The following is a 22,016-nucleotide window of genomic DNA, read 5'->3' as shown; positions in this document are numbered from 1 at the left end:
TTTTTTTTTTAGTGAGGCAGTTGGGGTTAAGTGACTTGCCCAGGGTCACACAGCTAGTAAGTGTGAAGTGCCTGAGGCCAGTTTTGAACCCAGGTACTCCTGACTCCAGGGCCAGTGCTCTATCCACTGCGCCACCTAGCTGCCCCTAGAACCCTATTTTTTAAACATAATTTGAGAACTTTTTTCCACCTTCAGTTTTTCTTAGTCCTAGAGCACTTTGTGGCTAGTCTTCAGAAGTTGAAAAATTGGTATTCCTTATCAAACTTGATCCTTTCTCTAAATTCGAAATTACTATTATTTTTTTCTTCCATTGGAGGAAGAGAACAGATTCAGAGCTGTGGGTATTCTGAATCAAATGAAACTTGGTTAGCAAAGGTGCAATGATTCTGTTTCTATCTCCATGGTGAATAATCGTTTGTTTGGAGGGACCTCAGTTTTTTGATCTTCGCCCATCAACTTTTGTATCTTTCATCTGAAGCTTGAAGCACAAGCAAGTTGAGCCTTCCTAGGCCTCCTTGTAAGGAAAACCTATTTAGGAGTATCATTCCCCCTCTTTTGTCATCCTTTCTGGTTAAATATTTTCTAATTGCTTGCATCCTTTTAGCAGATCCAATATCTGTAATACGAGAGCAAGATAAATGGAGAAGGAAGATTTTGAGAGGGAACTTTTGTCACTGAGAATCCCCAATTTCCAAAGTGAAGGAACTCATTATAACAGATAGATACATTCCTCCCCCACCCCCCACCCTGCCAATGGTATCTTCAATTTATATGAATTGGAGAAATGACTCTTTTTATAAGATAAAGTTAGAAAGAAATTCACCTCAAAAATTGGCCAAAATAAACCTGAACACTGGCCTATTTTGCAAGACTCCTTTCTGAACTGATCTAACTTGCATTTTATTTCAGGGTTGTTTTTTTGGTTTTTGTTTTTTGGGGGGGGGGGTTAAATAGTGATTTTTGCAAATCTTGAGCATTATCCATATCAGTTATTCAAAATAATAATAATGCTTTCTAATGAACCTTGCAAATACTAAAAAAGGCTCTTATTTAAAGTGTCATCTCTGTTTGATTTGTAGTCCCACCACGCAATTTGATGATTGACATCCAGAAAGACACTGCTGTTGAAGGAGAGGAGATTGAAGTGAACTGTACCGCCATGGCCAGCAAACCAGCCACCACTATCAGATGGTTCAAAGGGAACAAGGAGCTCACCGGTAGAGTTGGGAGATGTGTTCATTTATTATTATTCATGATGTGGAGTGTTACCATTTAATTACCAAAAGCCTACATCCTAGTGAGCATATTTTAAAATACATGCCCACACATGTACACCCACAGTTGCTCTAACGAAATCTTTCATTTAGTATCACTTATTAACCTTTTGTGGCAAAATCCTACCAACCCTTTGAAAAGGTCCATCCTTTCCCCCAAAGTTTGGTCATCCACAGTAATATTTATACAAGGTGAGCACACACCACTGCATGGCTCTCCTACAGGACTTGAAGATGTAAGCTGAGAACTTTGGCCTACAAGGCCCTGACATTCAACAACTAGAGGATGAGTCCTTTTTTTCCCCCTTAAGCTCATGATGTCTGTCATCATTCCTTCAAGCTGTATGTTCTTAGACATAACTTGGGATAAGTTAGAGCCCAGGATTTTCATTTTAAACTTTTAAAATGTCTTTTACTTGAATAGAGTGAATAATGCAAATAGTGAGACCCAAGTCATTCTAGCTATCTTTTGCAGTGCCAGCTCTTTTGATAAGGTATTTCCCTGAAGGAGTGGCTATCCCACTAGAATGAGAAATTTTAGCTCAATTCTAAATTTATAGATACCACCTCTTTTGGGAAGCAACTCATTCTTCACCCATTTTCCTCTTCACTAGAATATTCTTGTGCTCAATTTAGAATTTTTTTCTAGTAGCAAGAAGCCCCCTATTCTATCCCTCGTTCAGCTAAGGCCCTCAATGTTAGGCATATTCTGCTGCCTGTGTTTTGATCCCTGTATCTTCAAACAGCCACAAATTTGGTTTTTAGCATTATTTGAGGATTCTCCTTCCACAACTATCCAATTTTTGCACATCCCTCCTCTTCATTCAAACTGCCCCATTTCCTTAACCCCTTTTTTTGGCAATCAGATGCCCTTTCTTTCAAGATCACTGTGGAAATGGTACCTTGGACAAGGAACCCAGTAGGCTGAGCTACTTTGGTTGTAGTTTGGCAGAAATGGTCAGATGAAAATAGCCCTCTTTCATTTGAAGCATGCCAAAGGGAACTACGAAAATCTCTGTAGAAAAGAGAAAAATCTGGATCTAGACATGGGTATGTCTAAGTATGTGTTAACAGCAGTTTAAGTTTCAAATATTTGCTCTGCTTTTATCTTCTATTTCCTAGGTATGGTTTTGGAAGGGAAGAGTTTCTCATTTCCCCTTTGCCTTCTCTGTCTATGTGAACTGAGCCATTAAATGTGTACCGATAAGTACAAAACATTAAAAGAAAGTTAATGGTGCGTCATGTCCCAGAGAGTGCAGAGTTCAGGCAAGGGGCTGCCTTTGCCTATTCATTCCATCCGGAAGCCTCCTTCCTCCTTTTCTTGGTGTTCTTGGAAGTGTCTCCCATCTGGCTCAAAGCCTTGCCCTGTACGATACTTTGCTTCAACCCACTGCCATTGCATTTTTGTGGTCTTCAACAGTCTCAGAGTTTAAGTGTTTTAATTACTATTTTAATTATGTAAATCCATTTAGTCACTTTCCTTCTTAATTGTTGATGATAGAAGGAGGAGAAAGGGAGCTTGTTTATAACTCTATCGATTTAAGTATTTAGGAGGTTTGGATGACATCCTGGAATTTTCTAAACTGCCTAGTAGATAAGGAAGTGCTTAATAGATGTTTCAAGTTCAGAGGGTTCTGCAGAGTGAACACCTCTCATCTCATTTGCTCTGCCCAGAGCATTCAGATGTCAAGATAGCAGATGTTTAGCCAAGTTGTTTGAAGGAAGCTTCAGGATAGACGGAAAGTAATAAATTTAATTAATAAAAAATGCAATTAATTTTTGTAGATATTTGATAAATATTTATTAAACACCTATGTGTAAGGTACTGTGTCATGCTCTAGAGATACAAGAAAAAAAAGAAAAGCATGACATCCCTCCCATCGAGGGCCTTACATACTATGGTTTATTTTTAATATGTATATAGCATGCAAATCAATAAATACAAGGTAGGAAATATCCAAAGTGTCAACCTAAAAGTAAATAATAAACTAAATAAAGCCAGCATTCCTTATTACTAACTTGTTCACCTATCATTCTTTTTTTTTTTTTTTTTTTGGTGGGACAATGAGGGTTAAGTGACTTGCCCAGGGTCACACAGCTAGTAAATGTCAAGTGTTTGAGGGTGGATTTGAACTCAGGTCCTCCTGAATCCAGGGCCAGTGCTTTATCCGCTGCACTACCTAGCTGCCCCCTCACCTATCATTCTCAATCAGGATAAGTAACTCTTTTTTTTTTTTTTAACTAATTTTTTTTTTTAATTTTGGTTTTTGGATTGTTTGTTTTTTGTGGGATGGTGAGGGTTAAGTGACTTGCCCGGGGCCAAACAGCTAGTAAGTGTCAAGTGTCTGAGTCCGAATTTGAACTCAGGTCCTCCTGAATCCAAGGCTGGTGCTTTATCTACTGTGCCACCTTGCTATCTCCAGGATAAGTAACTCTTTTATAGAATTTGAATGAGAAATGACTTGTGTCCAGAATTTACTTAGCCACCTGTTTCTTGATCCATTTTCAGGCAAATCAGAGGTGGAGGAATGGTCCGACATGTACACTGTGACCAGTCAGCTTATGTTGACTGTTGGCAAAGAGGATGATGGCGTCCCTGTGATCTGCCTTGTGGACCACCCCGCAGTCAAGGACATGCAGACACAGCGGTACTTGGAAGTACAGTGTAAGTACCTAAGTATTTTATTCTTTGGGGATAGAGCTAGAGTTGCTTGAAAAGACTTCAAAAGCCGTTAATTATGTAATTACATTTTATTATAGTGTAGATACAATTTCTATCTTGTTACCTTGGTGGAGAAATCAAAGTATTGAGAATCACATAATGGATTAAACAATGAAATTTTTATGCACCTCTGCCATGTTACAGAGTTCTAGTGGGATTCTAGAAAGATCATATTTAACTAAAATTTAGTACTTGGAGAGAGACCCATACACATTCTTAGACTTTAATATGGATCTGCTAGAGCATTTGACTTTAATTAAAGGGATATTTGTGAGTGTGTGCTGTCATTATGCCTCTGCCAGTGGTAAAAAAGTACTTTTTAAAATGTTTTACTCCTTTGTAAATATGCTGCTATTGGAGCAACTAGGTAACACAATGAATAGAGTGCCAGGCCTGCAGGGAGAAAGATTCATCTTTGTGAGTTCAAATCTAGCCTCAGATATTTACTAGCTATGTGACCCTGGGAAAGTCACTTAAGCCTGTTTGTCTCAGTTCCCTAATCTCTAAAATGAGCTGGAAAAGGGAATGGCAAAACCATTCCAGTGTCTTTGCCAAGAAAATCCTAGATGGAGTCATGAAGATTCAGACACAATGGAACAATAACACACATGCTATAATTCTGTATTTCTATCTATCTATCTTTCTTTCTTTCTTTCTTTGGTCGGGGCAATGAGGGTTAAGTGACTTGCCCAGGGTCACACAGCTAGTAAGTGTCAAGTGTCTGAGGCCGGATTTGAACTCAGGTACTCCTGACTCCAGGGCCAGTGCTCTATCCACTGCACCACCTAGCTGCCCCGTCCCCTATAATTAAATACAAGTGTTTGCCTATTTGCCTTTCAATGTGCTATGTTTTATCTTAGAACACTTGCTTACATCTTACACCTGATTTGTAGCAGTGAGTTCAAGTGTTTAAATGTATAGGTTAGTGTTACAATATGGGGGTCTTAAGCATAAACTAATTTATCCTAATTAATATTAATAATACTAATGACATTGGTCCATAAAATGTAAATAATTTTTTAAATTGGGGGGCAGCTAGATGGTGCAGTGGTTAGAGCACCAGTCTTGGATTCAGGAGGACTTGAGTTCAAATCCGGCCTTGGACACTTGACACTTAGTGGCTGTGTGACTGTGGACAAGTCACTTAACCCCCATTGCCCCTCCCACCCCAATTTTTTTTTTAATTGAGGTTAACATGTGACTCATACATAACCTCCAACCTACATGGAATGAAAAGCTTTGAAAAAAATATACCGATCTAGCAGAAAAAAACCAAAACTATATGGAAACAAAATGAGGTCTGTCAGCTGAATTTTCCTGTTTGAAGTTGTCTAAACTTTCTTGTAGTTAACTTACAAAGAATGAGCTTTTATCCCAATATTTTTATTCAGTTGCAAAAGGAAGTTGTTTTATCCTTCTGTGCAATAGTCTGCGGAAGATTAAGTATAAAAGAATAATAAGATAGTGATTTGCCCTGAAACTGTTTTTCTCCAAACTCAATTGAAAACATTAAGAGTACAAGATAGTAACATCATCCCTATTTTTCATATAGGGGAATCAGGCTCAGAGCCAGTATATGAACCCAGATTGTTGACTCCACATCCAGCCCTCTTTCCGCTGTCATGGTACCAATTAATAAATGGTGAAATCATGTTTTCTTATAGTTATAGATTCAGACCAGGAAAGGGTTCCCAAGAAATTGAATTTTTAAGTGAAATGACTCACCCAAAGCTATCATACTGTTGGTAAGGGATAGAGCCATGAATTCAACCCAACTCCTCCTACCCTTCTACCTACACCATGCTGCTTCCATGTTTCTTATTTGTACCTTCAAAATAATTGTAATCAGAAATATAATCAGAGACATACTAGCCTATTTCACTTTAAGCTGTTCAAGCCTTAGTTGAATTGAGTCGTTTTTCAGTTGTGCCCTACTTTCTGTGACCCCATTTGAGATTTTCTTGGTAAAGATACTGAAATGGCTTTCCATTTCTTTCTCCAGCTCTTTTTACAGATGAGGAAAATGAAGCAAACAAGGTTAAGTGACTTGCCCAGGGTCACAGCTCCTAAGTATCTGAGGCTGTATTTGAACTCATGAAGTTGAGTCTTCTGATTCCAGGCCTGGCACTCTATTCATGATCAATCTAAACTGTTGATCGAAACTAATAATGGCCATGATAGAGTTCTATGCCCAATTAAGTTCCTGCTATATGCAAAGTCCTGAGGGAGAGGGAAAGATAATTAAGATCCCTGACCTCTTGGTGCTGCTGTATGATGCCACATACTGGAGACTTACTGTAGAAAAGCTCCGCCATCGGGAAAAGGCCTCTGAGGCAAGCCATGCAGTCAAGGTCCTTGGTGTCAGGAAGTGACGTTTGCTCATGGGTACTGTCTATCTAGGCTACCAGCCAATCAACTTGAGGAGCCTCCCACTTCTGGGAGGAGGACACGAAGTAGGAAGCAGACGCTGGCGGAGGGGTTCTTTTGGTTCTTGACCTCGCCATGGTGGGTCAGATGATGGGGTCTCTTAGAAATAGTTAGATTTTTACCTTTCTCTCTGATCCTAATGATCTTTAAGAAATACTTAAACACTTAAATACTCTTGCTAAAGCTTATAATTTATTGGCGACCACTCATTAGATTTTGCATGGTATAGCTAGAATTTAACCCCTTACAGTGCTCATCATCTAGTAGGGCACATATGACCCTTACACAAATAACCTTAATACAAAGTAAAATACAATTTGTGTTTAAGAGAGATAAAGTTAAATTGTTATTGTAGGTCCAAGAGAGGGAAGGGTGTTTTCCTTTGTGGAAGCTAAAGCTAGGGGAACAGGAGAAGAGTCATGGAAAGTGGTACCAATTGACCCTGGGTCTTAAAGAGCTGGAGTGTGAGCAGAAATGCTGAGTGTGGGTGGGGAACGATATTCCTGCTGTGGTCCGATTTTATAATCTAATAATTAGGGGCAGCTAGGTGGCACAGTGGATAGAGCACCGGCCCTGGAGTCAGGAGTACCTGAGTTCAAATCTGGCCTCAGACACTTAACACTTACTAGCTGTGTGACCTTGGGCAAGTCACTTAACCCCAATTGCCTCACTAAAAAAAAAAAATAATAATCTAATGATTAGTATAAGCACAGAAACACAGTTCATATGGAATGTATTTTTTTCTTAAATATCAGATAATGACATATATGTAGAGTTAAAATGGTACAAGAGTTAGACTGGACTAGGCATTCTTAAGTGTCATTTCAGAGAAGCAAGATGCCCTTTAAACTGGAGCAATTGGCCCGACTTCTTCAGTAGAGCATGGAGAAGTAAATGTACGAAGAGTTGCTTCTCAAGAGACCATTCTAGCCCATCCTTTGCTTGCTTTGTGAGTTCAGCTCAACTGTATCATTACAAAAAGCAGGTTTTCCTTGTTAATTCATTTCATCTCCTTTATTATGTAGCTTCATTATGGGCATCCTGCTCATAATTTTCATATGACCAAAACCATTGTGGAGTAATGTTTCTGTAATGGGAAAACAGAAATGATCAGATATTACCTAAATTGGCAGATTGTAGATTTTTTGTGACTTCATTAATATGTAATTCATTTATACAAACTTAATATCCATTTACTTGCCTTGTAGGGCACCATTAGTTTTAATAATACATTAGCTCTCTTGTGAAACCTTAGTAGATACTCATCCAGCTCCTACCCTAAATCTTTCTAATACTTTCCCAAAGTATCTTGAGAATAGAGGACCCTGTTCTAGATATAATGTGGGCCACATCTATCAGTTACCAGCTACTTTGTCCTCTAGACTCTGGACCTAAGGATGCTGTGGTTTGTGCCCTTATTTTACAATTCACTTTTTTTATTTGGTGAGGCAATTGGGGTTAAGTGACTTGCCCAGGGTCACACAGCTAGTAAGCATTAAGTGTCTGAGACCAGATTTGAACTCGGGTCCTCCTAACTCCAGGGCCGGTGCTTTATCCACTGAGCCATCTAGCTGCCCCTTTGTGCCCTTATTTTAAAAGATTGCTCTTAGAAAATTTGTTTGCAATAGTTGTCAGCCAGCCCTCCACGACCTGGGGCTTCTGTACTTAAAACATCCTTTCAGGGAATGAAGAAGTTCCATTTCTGAATCCATTTGGCTGCTAATACTTAACAATAGCAAAGTAGCTATAATGTCTTTCCGAGAAGGCATGTGCTCTTACCGACCATTTTAAACCCTTGATGGTACCTTATTCCGGGAGCTGAAAAAGGGCAGGTTACCCCCATCTTTTCTTTTAGTCAGAATCTTTGGTCATTTACTTAGCCAAAGACATAAACATTTTAGGCAAAAAAAGTTCTCAGAACACTTAGCTTATGCCTCCTGAAAGTTTTTTGGGGGGGTGGGGGGGAGGGGTTATATTTAGCACAAAGTTATTTTCTGACAACAGAAGGTGAATAACCACAAAGTTAACTTTCTGGGGTTATGGAGTCTATTTTTACAAAATGCATATTAACTTTCAAGGGCATTCATTGACTGGTTTATCATTCACTCCTAATCATACACATTTTCTGCAGTCAGGGATATGGTATGTTCCCATGTTCATTCCTTATGGTCTTCTAAAAGAATGTTTTAAAAGGATCAGCTTAGAATTCTTTGTGATGTAGAAAGCTTCTTCAAATAGAAACGAGATCCATTGCATTGATCTGGTTACTTGAATTTTCTTCAATATAAGCAGCCATCTTTTAACCCAAAAAAAAAGCTCTTTTGCCTGCAATGCTTGGGATACCTACTTATTAGGCCCAGCTGTTTTTCTTTTAGATAACATTGGTTAGCATCTTTGTGGCTATACTGAATCTCTCCCACACCAGTCCCATCTCAGTCAAAACATGAGGAATGACTATAGATCTTACAAATATGTAAGATCTCCAAAAAGATTCATTCAGTGGCAACTCTTTGATGTAGATTAAATTCTCAGGGATACTTTAGGGAAAAGATAATGGGAGTATACCAGTAAATTAGGCTTATAGACTTATAGATTCTTAGACCGCAAAGGGATTTTGGGGATTCTTTGATTCAACTCTGGGTTTCACAGATGAGGAAACTGAGGTCCACATAGGTTTCTTGACTTGCTGAAGATCACACAGTTAGGTTGAAAGCAGAAGGCACAATAGAGCCCAAGCCTTCTTGCTCTCATTCCTCCCTTTGGTACACTGAACTGAAATTTTTTCTAGGCTAGATGAATAATCATCCCATAGATACAGGTTTGACATGTTGTAATTATCATTGAGCACACTCATTCAGCCCCTTTTGTATCCTGGATGCTTGAGACAACTCTGGATTTCGTTCTATGAATTCATGAGAACCAGAACATGCATTGGATGAGAGGTCAAGTCATGGCTTTGAGGTCTCTTTAAATTAGGGTTGTTGTTGTTTTAAACATTCGTATTCTTTTAAGGAAAAAAAAATTGAAAAATCTATATCGAAATGCTCTTCAGCATTTGGCTTGAAGTGTGATAGTCAAAAACTAATGGGAGTAAAATCAAAATGAAGGGTTAAATTTAAGCCCTTGTGATAGAACACTACCACACTAATGTAAAAGACAGGGCCATGATCCCAACTTGGAAATCTCTTTTTCTTGAGGTTTTCAGTCCTAATTAATTGAATACCAGTTTTTGCAGTATCTGTTAGGGACCCCTGTTTGTGATGGTACCAAGAGAAACTGTTGTGCCCAATTATGTTAAAAATCAGCCAGATGTGTATGCTGCCACACTTTTAATAATCCTTATGTTTGTGGTGAGTACAGATATTAATTGTGTAGTATGCATTGAAGTGATTAACATCAATGTAATTTATCATCTGGAGATTTCTGAACATAAATAAATGAGTTGTTTTGTTCAGCGAGGTGTTGACCCCTTCCGAATCCGTGATTTAAAGCCCCCCCCTTTTTATTATAAATATGAAAGGCACCACAATCAGCCAAGTGTTCAGTTATTTGATTTTCTGGGGCATTAGCCACTCTTGTTTGTGACATTTCCCAGTTGGGTGCTCGTTTGCAAGCTCATTAATAAGGTTTTCTCATAGGAATGTTGCTGGGAATGAAGAATATACAGTAGGGCCCTTGGTTTTTTAGCTTTCATTCTGAGACTCAGCAAGAGTACGGCAGCAGCCGTGTGCAGTTAAATGTTTAAAAGAGAAAATAATTATGCTCGCAAGCTGCAGTTCAAAGCCTTCATTCCCTTCGCTTCGATGAAGAGTACCATAGTGGTTCTGGGGGGTTTTGTGGTGGTTTTTGTTGTTGTTTTTAATGATTTGAGAATACCTGACCCTAAATCTTTGTGTGATTCTTCTGTGAGCCTTTTTGGGGTAAGTGCCTATATATGTGGAGTTAATGAAATTTACAACATGGGTGATTAGACCAGAGTGTGATAGAATTGTAGCACAGTTAGCAATGGTTCAGATCTGAGATGTGCTCTTGTCGAATAAAAGCCTGTTTAACGAGAACAGTTCTCTGTCTGCACATTAAAAGAAAACTGTCTAAATAACATCAAGGTGGCAACACATAGTGACAGAAGCTGGAAATTCAAAGGAAAGACTTGACCCTCTATATGAAATTCAAATTGTTGTGCAAAAACGAAAAGAAAAAGCCTTGACTCTGGACAGAGGCAAAAAGGAAGCACATGGATTACTGTTGGGCTTTCTTTTCTTTCTCCTCTTATAGCTTTGCTTTTTAAATATTCTTGCAAAAAACATCCGTTTTGTTAAGGATTGTATTTTGGTTATTTTTTAATGCCAGGGATGATTTGGCGGGGGCGGGGGGGGGGGGCAGACTCCACAAATGTATTTGAATGAATCCCCTGCTCCAATTATCATCTGTCAGTTAATCGTGTGCTTGGGCATCATTTTAAAAATTAGTTTTATTGACTTGATGGAGCCATGCATTTTATAAATCCATAATTCTCTTCATCCATGATCCACAGAAGGCTAGATTTTTTTTTCACTCTCTCAATTGGAAGAAAATTGGGCATCGAGGAGATGATCAAAACCTGTTCTTTATCTGTGCCAAAATAAATGTTTCTCTGTTATTGATAGGGGCCCTGCAGTAAAGAAGTAAGAAAAACCTGGAAGCTGGAAAATTTCTTTTTACTTGGACTGGAACATTAGACTTAGTTTCCAAAAACAGCTTCCTCTATCACATTATCCCTTCCACAAGTTCTGTTTCCCAGGTTGCCTTCTTTGAGGCATAATAACAGGCAATATCTGGATTTGGCCTGTTTCGCTCTGTTCCCCAGTCTTCTTGTTAACAGAATACTCTCCTCCCACTCTCCCTTCCTTTTATTATTTTTTTAACAGGTGAATTGAGTTTCAGGGAAGTCATTTCAGTGTTTATTATTCCTCTTGAGAAATCATCAAGGCATGGAGTCCCCCTGACTCAAACTAATTTTTTTTAAGCATCATCCTTTTGTTGTTAATGCAAAGCAGCAGTAATGTAAAGGACTGTGACTAACCCAGCAGATAGTTAAGCCAAATGCTGAAGAGCTACAATGGGTTAGCAGCTCAGGAACCAGCAGTAGAAAGAATTTGTTGGTCCAGGGTTGAATTATTCCACAGGGAAAAGAAGCATTTGACATTTGGGCGGGGGGAACTCTTCAAAGTCAGCTTTTTTTTTCCCCCTTGACATTCCACTCCATTTGCTACCCTTCCCCTCCCTTCAATAAAAAGGCCTCTTTTTCTTTTTTACTGGGGACCTCCTTCCCATACATAACCATTTGACCCCAAGGTTTAGTGAAAGGGTATGGTGCTTATGACTCTGTGCTGGAACACCCAGTAACAGTGACTTAAGTCCTCTTATGTTTACCTTTCTCTTAATGGCTTGTGAATTCTTTCAAATGATTACCTGAAGTCAAACTGGCACCTATAATCCATGGTCAAGAGAAGGTCCTTGCAGTCTTGCCTGAGAGTTTTCATCACTTTGACATACACTGTAAGAAAGGGGTTCTCAACTAGGGGTCCATAGATTTCAGGGCAGAGGTCTGTGAACTTGGACAGTGGGGTGGGGGCAGGGATTACATCTTTCCTTTCCCAGCCTCTGACTACAATTCACAATTTTCTTCTATTATGAATGTAAGCAGCAAAACATTATTCTGAGGTGTCCATGGCTTTCCCCACACTGCCAAAGGAGTTTATGACACACAAAAAGATTAAGAACGCCTGCCACGAGATGCCAAATAAACAATAAATAAAATAAAGATACAGAGGCCTGAGGACAAAAGCCAAAAGACCTTAAATGAATCCCAACTTTGAGGAACTGTACTGGTTAGCCCAAAGCAAAATAGCCTTGTAATCTACATAGCTTGTGTTTTCAAGAGTATGGAAGGAGAGCTGAAAGTAGAAATCCAGGTTTTAATTTCCAGCCCCTTTCTCTTTCTCCAGGGCTTTCCTTTATGACTTATTGTTTGTTTTTAAATGTATTCTAAATATTTCATAAAGATGTAGATCTTGATGTTGTTATATAAACACCCTCTTTAAAATATATTAAGAAAATAACTTTACCCCAAAGCCTCATGCAACAAAAGTTGATTCTGTTGGGTAGTCACGTTAATGTCCGCCAAAATATTTACCAATTGCATCAAGAGGAAATATCATTTCTCCTTTAGTTACATGCCACGTACCCTTGGTACCACATCAGTCCCTCTATATTTGACTCATTCCACTCATTGTAGCTCTGCTCTCTTCGTTCAAGAAACGGGGTTTAAGTGCTACAATTCATACAACAGCTGCAGCAGCAGGAGGTCCTTCACCTTCCAAACAAACAAAATAAACTGCAGTGAAAATTATTCATGAACATATTATGACAATAGAAAGCAAGCCTGCTTTTTCAGCTCCTCTGAGAGGTCTGACTAGCTCAGCTTCATATCCAGCTCCTATCACCCCTTTGAGCTGTAGAGTTCTCTTTCAGTTGCTAATCTGTCCCATCCCACTGAAGTTAAAAGGGCTGTCATTTTTAGGAGTTCTGCTGCCTTTTGTTCAATTCAGTCACCATTATCAATCCTAGCAGGATTATTCTCAGGTTAATTTCTATTTTTTTTCCTTTTCCAAATGCTACTAATCAGCCAAGCAAGAAGTCCCCTTAGGCAGGCATTGCCTCTCCCTTTGACAGTTTAGGGAGCCTATGCTTAAGGCTCAACCCAAATCTAGTCTATGTATGGCTTAACATAAAGTTTTAGAGAAGAAAGACTGGCACTTGTCTAAGATGCAATAAGCAGGTGGGTATAATGAAGGGAACTTTGTTCTCCATGACACCTTGGTATCTCTTTCTCTCTTTCTCTGTCTCTGTCTCTCTCTCTCTCTCTCTCTCTCTCTCTCTCTCTCTCTCTCTCTCTCTCTCTCTCTCTCTCTTTTTGGTTGATAAGTCACAAGCTTTCTAGTGAAAGATTCAGAGAGTCGAAGAGTAATACACAAGGGGAAGTCAATTTTCACACCATGCCTATGAAATACAAATGTCTTCTCTTCCAACTACTACTTAAGGTCCTTCAGGATGAAATGCTACTCTCCCTGGTGTTTCATAAGACTGGGGAAGGGACTGGGAATGCCAGGTTCAACTGCAATTTCAAAATGATGTGTCCATGAATAGAGTCACTGAGTACCAGCCTGTACTTGGTGTTCCAAGACAGAAGGCTAAAAGCCAGAGGATGTTTTCCACCCATAAATGCCTTTATGCTGTATATAGAACATTGTTTAGTCTTATGTTCAGTAATCACACCAGCCTGACTGAAAGGTCCTTGACTTTCCACTGTACACACAGTGTGTGTTTTCAATGGCTAAATTTCATAATATTCCTGATTTGGAAATCTCTTTGTAAAGAAACAGTGGTGGGGGAGGTGGATAGATAGCAGGGGTGTCCTCCAGCAATGTATGTTCTGAAATTCCTCAGTACTTTATTGACCCCTGATATATAGAAAAGGCCAAAAGGAAGTTACTAATGGACAAGGAACTCCCTTCCTCCCTCCCTCCTTCCTTCTTCCCTCTCTCCCCTCCCTCCCTCCTTTTTTTTAATTCTTCCAATTAGAGAGAAGAATGGCATGACTTTTCATTTACATAGAAAATTTAGATACAAGGTATAAAAACTGTCATCTTAAAAGATGAGACTGTGGCTTGAGGTCAGACTAGCATGAAATCAATTGTAATCTGCTATCAAGCCACTTTTGGTCTATTTAGATATAGATGTATTTGGCAATCACATACATGTGTGTGTATAAGAAATAGAAGGGATATTTACAAATCATAATAACTCTGTAATAAAACTTCCTCTAAAATCTTTTGGCAGTCTAATGTGACCTTACATTTCCTGGTATTTGGCCCTTTTTTAGCTTTGTCCAATGGATAAATTTTGTTTAGTATAGCAGCAGCCTTGCTAAATATCATCTCTGGAACTTCACAAAAATTAGCGTCTATTATGAAAGCCTCAGATCTCTAGACTTAATTGATTGGCTGTTGGTATTGCCATCTCCTTGACTGTAATGTTCAGTAAATGCTCGGACCTTATTATTATTCTTATTTTTGTATAACAGTTCCCTCTTTATAATTACATTAAGCCACTTTGAGCTATATGTTTCTAGACTGTTATTGCTCTTGGGTGGAAAACATCCTCTGGCTTTTAGCCTTCTGTCTTGGAACACCAACTAACACATAAAATGATCACCCAAAAAATGTACTAGGCTCTTCCTCATTACTTAAAGATAACTCTTGGCTCTAGGTTCCATTTTAGTAAAATATTTGGTAGATTATAACATTTGATTTATGAACATAATTAAAATATACATGACAGGCTTTGGGCTATCCAATCAGCCATCTGGACTCTTGAGTATTTTGACATATCCTTGTTGTATTCATGAACTTTCTGCATAATTTTGGCTTTCCTTGGGCTTTCTGAGTTGCAATAGAATCACACAGTGTTCTATTCCACCTCTTGAACATATTCCAAGCTCCACTTTGGGGGTAAAGGAAGAGAGACTTAATTTATTATAAGGTTTGTATCAGCCAAAGATAGACCTTGGCATGTACACGTTATGTTCGTGGACTGGCCATGAAGACTGTTTGATTGCCCATTGTCAGATAATATACCAATAAATACTGAATATGTCAACCTGGGGGACATTTTCCTACATAATAGAAGCAAGATTAATGTTTGCCTTTTCACCAGCTATTATGGTAGTTGTGGCAGAATAAGTAGATAGTGGATATTGCCTAAGAAATTTGGATAGATTGTGAAAATCAGATATTAAAATTGAAGGTGTGTTTTCTTAGACTTCTTACATAATTCATACTTGAATTTAAGTATAGCAAGTTCTCAGCCCATTCCTTCTAATTTATGTAAGTAATTGATAACTGGTAACAGCTCATTAGGAGTATAAGAAATCATTTGACTAAAACAAATGCAGTGTTACTGAAGAGGCAGGATGGATTCGATTTTCAGCACTCTCGGTGTGCAGTGCTGAAAATGTACCCTCTTTATTTGCTTGTAAATTGCATGAAAAAACACCACACAGGCCAGGAAACATTCTGCTTCCACTTAATTAATGGACCATTGTCAGTGGTGCATGGAAAATGCAGCCCTTTGGTGGATCAGAGATTAACCTACCAGCAAACATTCGGTTTTAATCTGACGTTTGGGCTTTAAATCCCTTCGTCCAGCATGATGCTGTTCCACAAGGAATGGCAGAGACTTCCTGACGTTGAACTCTTTATGTGTCACATAGGTTCTGTTTTTCTATGTGTGAATGAGGTGACATTCCATCTTTAGTTTACCTTGTCTAGTGTGTGTGTGTGTGTGTGTGTGTGTGTGTGTGTGTGTGTGTGTGAAATCACAAATCAGTGTGTTTATTCCGTCTCTTGCTCTTTGCATTTCATTGTTTCTGAGTGGTGCTTTCTCTCTTTTTTGGTATCTCTCCAGTATTTCTCATGTAGCCAAATTAATGGGTATCCTTTGGGTACTTGGTGCTTATATTTAGACAAGGGTGCTGTCTCAAGCTTTAAAGAGGACTATTAAGTCTTGGTGCTGCCTCACAGTTAGTCTTCTGGTCAAGGTCACCATGATTTTTTCTTCATGTTTATGCCCTTCTTAGTTGACTACCCCCCTAAATTCCCAATAAATTATCTGGAAATCTCCATGCCAGTTTGCTCTTAAAATGTTTCTTTGTAGCCAATGTATCTGAGAGTGAAACCATGCCACTTGGAAGGGTCAACTGGTGCCTTCAAGCCTTGTTAACTTTATTTTCCCTGGCAGGTGACTCCACATCTCAGAAAGCATTACCAACATACACAGGGAGATTATACACTGGCAGGCAAGGTGGTTCTCTTAAAAGGTTCTGAAAACCAAGTGCTTTCTTCAGAGCTATGAGAGAGAGGCCTAGTATAGGAATAAGTATATAAAAAAGCATTTGTAAAGCATTCATCCTTAGAGAGGATTGACTTGGAGGACTTACTTCACTACTTACAGGTTGCAGTTGGCTGAGCCCTGCCCTCTTTTTTTTTTTTTTTTGCCTTTCATTATTCCATAGGATACATGTTAATGAGCTAAAGCTTTGCTTGTAAAAGGCCAAGGCCCTATTGTTTTAGTTAGTGTGATTGTCTGAGGAAGTAAAGTCTTGGAAATTGTTTTGACCTTTCTGCTGACTGATGTCTTGCCCTCTCCCATTTATTATACTTTAGTATGTCTCCCAAAAAACATACCCAGCATTCATTCTTACAGCTCCATTGAAACTGATTTGGGGATTAATATAGTGTTAAGTTGAACCTTGCAGAAATAATAAAAAATTCTAGCAGTCCATAGTTTGGGTACAATTGGTATTTTAAATTTGAACTTGCCTTCCACAAAAGAGGGTAGGTATAAATAATAAAATAAATTACATAGGCATCAGTTATTTATATCCTGGTGTCCATCCTGATTAAACAACCCTTAACTGTGATAAAAAACAACATTGCCTATATTTGAGTTTTAATCGTGGCTCACAATTAACTTCCAAGTTGAGTAGCCATCCTCCAAATAAACCTCATTCTATATATTTTGCATTGTTTTATCCCCTCACATAAAGCCTCAGTCTGCAGTATATTTAAAACAAGATTTTTCTAGTTTCATGTGAACCAACCTCTTCCCCCTCCGCCCCCATTCTGATTTTTAAAGCTCCTTGCTGAAATTCTGGCTTTTTCATTTGAACATAAAAAAAAATTGAGAAGAGCCAAACTTATTAATATGCAGTGTCACAAAGTATTGTCACATAGTAATATATGATATATGATAAAATGTATCAATTCTGAGCACCACAAATATCTGTGGCTTCACCTCAGCATGAAGGCAAATGAGTTTCCTTTAGCTTGAGTGAGTCTGGAGATAAACTTCAATGTAACAAAATGTATTTCACAGGAAATGTTTGATGTGGCGCAGTTGGCTTATGAATCTCTTATCTGTCCGCGTTTCACTCTTTAGAGTTATTAGTCAATTTAATTTGAGCAAATGCCAGGATTACTAACTAATTAGAAAGATGTAACTGAAGGGAGGAGGCTGGGGAGGGAGCACCAGCACCGCCGGTGTGTGGTGTGTGTAGGAGCAGGCAAGTTTGATTCTACCTGACGATATCATTTGTTCAACATTGTACTTTGTGTCGTTGTCATGCAGATAAGCCTCAAGTGCACATTCAGCTGACTTACCCTCCACAAGGCCTAACCCGGGAAGGGGACACGCTTGAGCTAACATGCGAAGCCATCGGGAAGCCCCAGTAAGTTCTGAAGTCCAAGGTTGGCAGTGGGTCATGCACAGTAAATGTCACAACACAGAGATGTGTGTGTGCAATCACTTCTCATTGGCCTGTCACCTGTCTCTGCAAATGATAAGAGATTATGCAGTGAAAGGTGGAAGATTATGCAGTGAAGGGTGGAGGATTATTCTAGAAAAAAGAAAGAATTGTTGATTATTTTTCTTCTTGGTCAGGCTTTTTTTTTTTTTAAGTTAAAGTGAAATATTGGCTAATCTCTTATGTTAGCACTTTTCCATTATGATAATCTTGGCTATGATTCTATTCCTCCACCCCCACCCCCACCTCTGCACAAAGCAGATAAACAAACAACCACAAAAACCCAATAGAACTTTAATGTCTGTATAGCTAACTGATGCTTTTGGCCCTTTGCCCTCTTTATATTCTGAACTAGTATTTCCCAAATAAGATCGACAAACTATATTTTGTTCTGCCGTTGTAGAAAAAAATAATTTATATAATATCTGATATTGTCATCTCAAAGGAAAACAGTCTGAGAGAGAACCTTATGAAAGAAGGTTTCTGCCAGCAAGGACTTTGCTTAGGAGCTTTCCCCAATGGAAATAAGCCACCAAGTAAGAACAGCACCATTGAGGAAATAAATTTTCTTGAACTAATGTTGGCTGTTCCACTTGTGTTCTTTTTTTTTTTTTTTCTTTTTTTAGTGAGGCAATTGGGATTAAGTGACTTGCCCAGGGTCACACAGCTAGTAAGTGTTAAGTGCCTGAGGTCAGATTTGAACTCAAGTACTCCTGACTCCAGGGCCGGTGCTCTATCCACTGCACCACCTAGCTGCCCCTGTGTTCACTCTTAATGATGGCATTCACTAGGTCTCTGGAATGGTTCCAGTTTGTGCTAGTGGACGAGAACCTAGGTAGTCCAAACATGTACTAGGAGTATTGCTTTTTTCTTTAATATAGTAAAGGGTCAATATGTTGCCCTTCTTTAAAGGGCTATTGTCATTTCGTTGTTCACAGTTAAGAAAAAAATCTGTCTTTTATCTTTATATGATAGATTTCAGATGTCTCCCAAAGGAAAAACAACAATAATTCCTGTCTCCATAATGGAGGGATATGTAGACACTGGGCTTGCGGAGGCTCAGTGTTTGGTGGTTATCCATCAGAAAATAGCATTGGGCTCCCTCTGCAGGCCTCAGAGCATCAAATCCCTTTTGCAGGCCCATTCTTTTATCACTATTACCCCAAAATAAATTAATAAATAAAAATACAGACAATGGATTTAAAGCAAAACTCCCAAAGATCACTAGAAGACCATCTTCTCTCCTATGATGTTGAAACCAAGAAAGATCATATGACAAGGGACTAGAAAGCAAAAGAACACTCATGTGTGATGTTCATCAGTGGTGGATTGGCTCCAGGCACATGGCCCACCTAGCAGTGAGTTCCCTTGCTTAGGTCTACTCTTCATTCTTGGGTGTGCATCACTGAAAAATGAATTCTGTTAAGCCCACATTGTCCAGGCAAACTTCCCCATTCAAAAAGAACTTCTCGGGGGTAGCTAGGTGGCACAGTAAATAAAGCACCAGCCCTGGATTCAGGACAACCTGAGTTCAAATCCAGCCTCAGACACTTGACACTTACTAGCTGTATGACCCTGGGCAAGTCACTTACCTTTCATTGCCCCGCAAAAAAACCAAAAAAACAAAAAGAACTTCACTCTGATGGACCATCTTTGTTTGGCACTTGGAGTAGGGGTATAGGAGCAATGAAAATAGTTTTTCTTTTCCTTTTCCTTCTCTTGTGTTCCTAGTTTTTTGAAAATATCTAGTTTTAGCTGAATGATCTCTTTTCTCAGGAGCACTGCAGAAGAATCATAAATTGAGTTTTGTGCTAATTAGCTTCTCACCTTGCCTACAAAAAGGATACCTGGAGGAAAATTTTTTTTTTTCTAAAATCATTTTGCCACTTTTATAGTAGTTGGGCTTCTGACCTATATTTTGGTGATTTGTGTATATATGTGTTTGTTTTTCTGAAGAAATGAATGTGCTCAATAGAAGATGCCACAGGAATGGTAATAACATGTTTCTTTCAGGACACTTGCTCCTGAGAGCATGTCTGTTCCTTTCCAATAGAAATGGATATATGATTGTATAAGTGTGCACATGTTGCTCTACAGTTACCCTTTTAGCATATTACCTATTTATTTTCTCAAGAAACAGCATACAATAAAAATGGTAATTTAGCTTGCCATTAAATGTTGTGAATATCCTTAGCACTTACCCCCACTGATTGTTTCAGCTGTCAAGCAGCAGGACATTAGATCTGATTGCCAGGCGGACCCATTTGCCATTGCCTGCAAGGAAGACATATGCAGCACTAATTTTTAAATAATTTACTGGGTTGTGATGACAAATCCATGTGTAATTAAAGAAAAATTGTAACTTCCCATCCTGTTTGAAAACGAAAATGCTACATGATAAGCCTAACTCAGATATGTGCTAGTCATTAAATGTAGGTCTTTCTTCCTGCCACCACCCCTCAGGGTGATGGTAGGAAGCAAGGAGAAGCTGTAGTTGCCTCTAGCCTCTGAGCTGCTCCTTTAACAGCTCAAAACTTTGCAATCACAAACCCCTTGTTGTCTTCCATTTACAAAGGGGATGGGGTGTGGGGGGCAGGAGGGAGCGTCTTGAAGAGTGGCAGCTCTGAATTCTGAGTGGCATAAAAATATGTTTTAAATGTGTGTATTTCTTGAGCTTCTTGGGAAATTGATTCTTTTTAATGGATACCAATGTGGTACTTTCAATCACTAAAAACAGGCTTCTCAGTAATGAGCAAGTGTCTTAAGACCTGAAAAAGCCATGTTGAGACTCACTCAGCAATGATTAACTTGAAAGACTCTTCCTAAAGCTGTGATTACCTCTATGCAGGTGTACGGGGTTGGAGGAGGTGGGAGAACATGTATTTTCTGTTTTTAGGCAAGCAAGTAGGAAAGAGTCACTGTTTACCAAGTGAAGAATAGATATGGTTGGTCAGAGAGGAATAGCATTGGTTGTCCCTCCAACATGTTGAGATGTTCTTTGAGACAACAGAGGCCAAAAGAGAATTATTGAGAGCCATGCATTTTGTTTTAGATAGAACACCAACCCTATTAAACATTACAACTTGCTTATAAGCAAATGACTTCGTGTTTTAGTTACAGTCAGAGGACTACATCTATCACAGGTCTGAAACCTAGTTTAGTTTTGGTGTGTCTTTGATTTTTTTTTAATTAATTAAGGAGTTGATTAATGATGGGTGAGCTCTGTCCTATCCAATTGTTGTGAAACTGCACAGCAGGGCAGAAAAATAAAGGATACTGGATCATTCATCCGATTTGTGTAGGATAAATTGTAAATAATGAAGCTCCCTTGTGTGTTCTGTTGACAACCATTCAACACCCGATAATGTAAATAGGGGGAGGGAAAAAAAAAGTATATGTCAAACAGATGGGTATTTGGAAAGATCAAGAAATATCATTTTGTTGTCTTAAATGTCTTGTGTTGTGCCTTCCTTCAGTGTCTGTCACCTTGCATGCACCCTTATTTAATGTGTGGGTGAATAGTTTGATGTATCTACTGCTTCATGGGAAATAGTTAATGCAACTTGTCTTTCTCCCCCTCCTCCATAGGCCTGTGATGGTGAATTGGGTAAGATTAGATGACGACCTGCCACAACATGCTGTAGTGTCGGGGTCCAACCTGCTCATTAATAACCTAAACAAAACAGATAATGGTACATACCGCTGTGAAGCTTCCAACGTAGTGGGGACAGCTCATTCGGATTATACGCTGTATGTATACGGTACGTGAGAAGACAAACGCCCATCTCCTAGACTCGTTTACACAGAGCTGCAACAAGCGCTTCACTTTTCAGGCTTCTGGCAAATTCTTTTTTAATGACTCCCTGCAAGAGCTTTCAGAAGCCTGGCTTGCATTGGCCCCTTTTGTCTCCCGCTAGGAGAGCCATGACTTCTTCTCCTTCCTCCCTCCCTCATTTTTTGTGTGTGTTCAAGGGCCAGTGGATACAGCCCACTAGTTCACCCTCTGGTCATGTGGGGCAAGGGGGAATATGTCCTCAGGCACAGCCTATGGAGAGCACTGTTCTTGGAAGTAATGACTGAGAATCCATCCTTCCCAATATTAATGGTGCCATCTACATTGTTCAGGGTTCATTTTCATTGGGGTTTCCTGTGATGTCTAGTCTGTCCTGGCTCTCTCTGCTTGATGGGT

The 22,016-nt window shown here is 39.1% G+C and overlaps 1 protein-coding gene across 6 annotated transcripts in view; it reads left to right on the top strand.

The window, feature by feature from the left end:
- CADM1 (cell adhesion molecule 1) overlaps positions 1–22,016 on the top strand; it is a 378,727-nt gene that overhangs the window by 317,090 nt on the left and 39,621 nt on the right. For all 6 annotated transcript variants that reach the window (XM_043992703.1, XM_043992708.1, XM_043992707.1 and 3 more), the window contains exons 4-7: positions 1,080–1,217; positions 3,784–3,939; positions 17,653–17,752; positions 21,416–21,588. In XM_043992703.1, the coding sequence (XP_043848638.1) occupies positions 1,080–1,217; positions 3,784–3,939; positions 17,653–17,752; positions 21,416–21,588 (567 nt within the window). The remainder of the gene's footprint in view (positions 1–1,079; positions 1,218–3,783; positions 3,940–17,652; positions 17,753–21,415; positions 21,589–22,016) is intronic.

Source organism: Dromiciops gliroides, chromosome 3, assembly GCF_019393635.1.
Source record: "Dromiciops gliroides isolate mDroGli1 chromosome 3, mDroGli1.pri, whole genome shotgun sequence".
Taxonomy (NCBI): domain Eukaryota; kingdom Metazoa; phylum Chordata; class Mammalia; order Microbiotheria; family Microbiotheriidae; genus Dromiciops; species Dromiciops gliroides.
This window is presented reverse-complemented; position numbering and strand designations above follow the sequence as displayed.